Consider the following 5160-nt stretch of genomic DNA (forward strand, 5'->3'; position numbering starts at 1 on the left):
AGCAATCGTCTTGGAAAACCCCCGTTCCTCCACCGAGATAAGGGAAGGGACAATCATTGATATTATACATACAAGTTTCGAAAAATATTTGTAAATACGCAGAGGGTAATAGTTAATAGTACGTATACATATCGATCTGTATAATACTGCAATTTCAAAAAAGTATTTTAAACAACATATGTAGGTCGACTTGCTGGGAATAGTCTAGACAGGTCCAAATCGTTTCTCATTGTACAGCTGGTCTTTTGCATTGTGTTTTTCTTATTGTAATATAATAAAACTGTAAAATATAGAATTCATTTGAACTTTTGTATTGGTTATCAATACGAAAATGTTTGAAATTTAATACAACTTCAGACCGAGTATGTAGAAACTTGCAGTGGTGTTTACTGATAAAATAGATATGTAAACAAGATGTTTATTAACGTAGCGCTATCCAGCGCTATCTACCAAGTGCTAGCCAACTAAAAATGTGGATTCTGATTTCATAAATTACAGAAAACAATTTAAAATGATTTATCGACAATATTTCGATTAATTAAGAGGAAGGTCAATTTTAATGCATTCTAAATGTTATGATAGTAGTTCTTTTGGAAGCATTAGGAACGTTTTGTATGTACAATAATTATAAGGTTATTCATAATTGATTACATTGACATGTAGGTTAAGTTAAGGATGCATCATCATAGAACATCTATAAATATAAAAAAATATTTATATTTTGAATGAATATATTTTTAGGTGTTTATCTACTATTTCCTTATAACATAATAAGCAAAAGAAATAATTAAAAACAATGACGTCTATAATAAAACTTCATGCTGTTTCTGGGGCTATGGACGAATCTCCTCCTTGTTATATATTGCAAGTTGATGAATTGAGGATATTGCTTGATTGTGGATGGGATGAAAATTTTGATCAGGAATTTATAAAAGAACTGAAGCGGTAAATGTACATTATGTATATTTTTAATAGTCTTCTAAAACATTATTAAGATAGTGAGATCTCAGAAAGTCAAAGTTAATGAGAAATAAAATTATTAAAATAGATTATATCAGAAAACTAGTGTTGTACAGCTTCTGCAATTGAATGAAGTTTCTATGAATAAAGGTTTTCAATAATGTATTTTTTTTAAACTATGCAGGCATGTCCATCAAATAGATGCTGTGTTGTTGTCGTATCCAGACCCATTGCATTTGGGTGCATTACCATATTTAGTTGGGAAGTGTGGTTTAAATTGCCCTATATATGCTACAATTCCTGTGTACAAAATGGGGCAAATGTTTATGTATGATATGTATCAGGTACACTCAATAAAAACAAAAACCTTAATTATTTTTTAGCCTTAGTCGTATCACAGGCAATAATTCATTTATATTTTTGATTACAGTCACGTCATAATATGGAAGATTTTGATCTGTTTACTCTCGACGACGTTGACGCGGCATTTGACAAAATTGTTCAATTAAAATATAATCAAAGCATATCCATGAAAGGAAAGGGATATGGAGTTACTTTAACACCACTACCAGCTGGCCACATGATTGGAGGTACTATTTGGAAAATTGTGAAAGTCGGTGAAGAGGACATAATATATGCTGTTGATTTTAATCACAAGAAAGAACGGCATTTGAACGGTTGTGAGTTAGAACGATTGCAAAGACCATCATTATTAATAACTGATGCTTTTAATGCTACATACCAGCAAGCTAGACGCAGAACTAGAGATGAAAAATTAATGAGTACGTGAATTGAAATTAAACTTATTTTGTAACAGTCCATTGATTGTATTTCACAACATTTTGTATTTGCTAATATTTTACAGCCAATATTTTACAAACATTGCGCGGTGGTGGCAATGTTTTGGTTAGCGTAGATACAGCTGGTCGTGTATTAGAGTTAGCACACATGTTAGATCAACTCTGGCGCAATAAAGAATCTGGTTTACTTGCATATTCGTTAGCCCTTTTAAATAACGTTAGTTACAATGTTGTGGAATTCGCCAAATCGCAGATCGAATGGATGAGCGACAAATTAATGAGAAGTTTCGAAGGAGCTAGAAATAATCCATTTCAATTTAAACATTTACAACTGTGTCACAGTATGGCAGAACTGAATCTAGTGCCTAGTCCAAAGGTCAGAACCATGATCAAATTGATAATTTACGAATGTAATTGAAATTGAATTCACGAATATGAATATTTTAGGTTGTACTCGCGAGTACTCCAGATATGGAATGTGGCTTCTCGAGGGAATTGTTCCTTCAATGGAGCGGCAATTCTCAAAACAGTATTATTATAACTAGTAGAACTTCACCGGGAACACTTGCGAGAGATTTAGTAGAAAAAGGAGGCAACAGAAACATTACATTGGAAGTAAGAAGGAGAATTAAATTAGAAGGGATGGAGCTGGAAGAATATCAAAGAAAAGAAAAATTGAAGCAAGAGCAGTTAAAACAAGAGCAAATGTATGCAAATTCAGAATATTTTATCACAAAAGTTGTATTTATGAAATATTTTTTATACGTTGAGTGACGTTTATTTATTAGGGAAACTGCTGATGTAAGCTCCGAATCTGAAGATGAAATAGAAGTGGGAGGCGGGAGAGGCAAACACGATTTGTTAGTGAAGCAGGAGAGTAAACCAGGTTTCTTTAAGCAAAGTAAAAAACAACATCCAATGTTCCCATTCGTAGAAGAAAAAATTAAACTGGACGAGTATGGAGAAATCATAAGGTAATATTCGTAGTAATTAACATTTTTGTAGTACCAAAAAGGATTTGTGGCGGTACCTATATATAATTATTTTGTTTATTACAGACCCGAAGATTATAAAATAGCAGAAACTATACCTGAGGTAGATGATAATAAGGAAAATCTAGAAACAAAACACGAAGATGCTGCACATCATCCGGAGGTACCTACTGACATTCCCACCAAATGCGTTCAAGTTACGCGTACAATGACAGTTAATGCATCTGTCACATACATAGACTTTGAAGGCAGATCAGATGGAGAATCGCTACAAAAGATCCTAGCACAGTTAAGGCCCCGAAGAGTTGTATTAGTCAGAGGATCACCTAAAGATACAGAAATCCTGGCTCAACAAGCGCAAAGTGCTGGCGCACGAGTGTTCATTCCAGGTAGAGGAGAAACACTAGATGCTACAACAGAAACGCATATATACCAGGTAATGTAATTTATATACGATTTTATATAAATGTGAAGTATAATTTTATTTCATTTATACGTGTCGCAATTACTAATTCGATAATGCTTAGGTTCGTTTGACCGATGCTCTCGTTAGTGGTTTGAATTTTTCAAAGGGAAAAGGTGATTCCGAAGTAGCGTGGATCGATGCAATGATAACAGCACGCGATCAGATGTGCCGAGATGTTGTTACAGATACGCAACAAGATGATGTAATAGACCAAAGCGATAAAATACTTACTTTGGAACCATTACCATTAAACGAGGTATGCGCTTGTATGGAAAAATGTGAACGTTCTTCAGAATATTAATGTATTTATTGTTCACTAGGTTCCTGGTCATCAAACAACATTCGTAAATGAATTAAAATTGTCCGATTTTAAACAGATTCTAAATAAGAGTAATATCCCCTCTGAATTCAGCGGAGGTGTTTTATGGTGTTGCAATAACACTATCGCCGTTAGAAGGGTTTGTATTTAATATTATTAGAAAGGATACGCCATAAAGAGTCTAATGTAATTTAATATGACTTTCTTTCAGCACGAAGCTGGAAAAGTAATATTGGAAGGCTGCATTTCTGAAGATTATTATAAGGTGCGCGAATTATTATACGAACAGTATGCAATTGTATAAATTAAAAATTATAAATTTTGTACATGAATTTGCTGTTTTCTTAGCGAACACCTGAAATTTAATCTTATATCCGATCTTATAACGATTGTAAACATCTATCGAAGTTAGTAAGGTATCTCGGGAATTTCGTTCGAATATCCGCCTAGCGCATACCCTTCGCTACCGCGGCCGCTTGAACGGTCTACGCGCACTCTGATTGGTCGGAGTTTTCGGTTAATATCTCCTTAACGAAGCCCCATCCGACATTTTTGCAAAGGAAATTGTTGTTCAGAATCGTCTCAGCTACCCCCCATTTCCGGCTCCTCCCCGACTTTTGGGACACCCTGTATACATATTACATATACGCAATTAACGCTAGCCTTAGTTATTCGATTTCAGGAACTGGTACGTACCTTTAGAGTGTTAATGTTGTGTATGGTACACTCGGGTGTCGGAGATGTCCCGGGACATCTCTCTAGTTTAGCCACGCCCGAGAGCCTTGAATGAGAATCGTGGAGTGTGTGTGTTTGTATGAATATAGGGTTAGGTAGGTAGGTAACTTATCTTCTGGTATGTCTGTTAAATCTAAGTAGGTAGGATCCAGGGCAAATCGCGTCACTTTAGTTTGGGTAGGCGCGTACGTGATGGGTCTGCACCTGTAGGTGGATTTGAGAAGTCGTTACGATCACGATGCAAACGGAGCTTTGGTCCGTTTGTTTCGGAATCTGCTCTCGATTCTTCAGGTCTCGACTCTTTGAGTCGTTGCTTCGCGGTCGCGGTCGTGATCAGTAGGCTCCTTCGAAACGCTCGTTCCCTCGAGGTTCTAGACGTGTGGTTCACCGGGTTGAACGTCCACGTATTGCACTGAACCTCGACCCTAGATATAAGTTTCAGATGGGAGAATGCGTCCGAAGAAAGAAGAGAGGTCCTGACAAATTGTCACAAGAAGGGACTGCAACGAATGGCTCTCCATCTTCAGATTCGACAATGGGGAGTCATTACTATTACTATTTTGTCACTGTACTCGCCTGTAGTTGTAGTAGTTTGTTTCTTTGGGTCATGTACCCCAACGTGGGAACTCATCATATTGTGTCAATTGGGCAAATCGCGTATTAGGATTGTTTTTATTGATTTTTCGCGTTTAATTTCAGGGTAGTGTTGCGTAATAAAGATCAACCGCGATTGCAATTAGTGTTGCGTATAATGAATATTACGTCCGTTTAAAAGTAGTATTTAGAGTCAATTTAGCTTTTGATTAGTATTTTTCGCGTTTTCTTTCAGGGTAGTGTTGCGAATAACTATGAATCACGTTTGCTATTAATGTTGAGTCTGATACCATC

At 36.0% G+C, this 5160-nt stretch overlaps 1 protein-coding gene across 3 annotated transcripts; it reads left to right on the plus strand.

Moving 5' to 3' along the window:
- The first annotated feature begins 12 nt into the window (after positions 1 to 12).
- Positions 13 to 3869, plus strand: LOC128893545 (probable cleavage and polyadenylation specificity factor subunit 2). Of its 3 annotated transcripts, none has more exons than XM_054154559.1 (11): positions 13 to 118; positions 742 to 945; positions 1145 to 1304; positions 1391 to 1742; positions 1826 to 2136; positions 2208 to 2467; positions 2549 to 2734; positions 2819 to 3188; positions 3280 to 3474; positions 3539 to 3676; positions 3749 to 3869. In XM_054154559.1, the coding sequence occupies exons 2-11, from the start codon at positions 797 to 799 to the stop codon at positions 3839 to 3841; spliced, it is 2214 nt and encodes a 737-aa protein (XP_054010534.1). In that variant the 5' UTR covers positions 13 to 118; positions 742 to 796; the 3' UTR covers positions 3842 to 3869. The 3 variants fall into 3 exon arrangements, with proteins under 3 accessions (XP_054010534.1, XP_054010533.1, XP_054010532.1); XM_054154558.1 differs by lacking the exon at positions 13 to 118 and adding an exon at positions 432 to 659; XM_054154557.1 differs by lacking the exon at positions 13 to 118 and adding an exon at positions 433 to 612.
- Positions 3870 to 5160: the final 1291 nt, after the last annotated feature.

The sequence above is a fragment of the Hylaeus anthracinus genome, unplaced genomic scaffold (genome assembly GCF_026225885.1).
Source record: "Hylaeus anthracinus isolate JK02 unplaced genomic scaffold, UHH_iyHylAnth1.0_haploid 3, whole genome shotgun sequence".
NCBI lineage: Eukaryota > Metazoa > Arthropoda > Insecta > Hymenoptera > Colletidae > Hylaeus > Hylaeus anthracinus.

Bases quoted from the DNA above. Each gene is read 5' to 3' on its own strand.
- LOC128893545 (XM_054154559.1), top strand. From the start codon at position 797: ATGACGTCTATAATAAAACTTCATGCTGTTTCTGGGGCTATGGACGAA. The intron at 1,305-1,390 runs GTACACTCAATA...TTTTGATTACAG, and splicing joins TTATGTATGATATGTATCAG to TCACGTCATAATATGGAAGA. The intron at 3,677-3,748 runs GTTTGTATTTAA...ACTTTCTTTCAG, and splicing joins ACACTATCGCCGTTAGAAGG to CACGAAGCTGGAAAAGTAAT.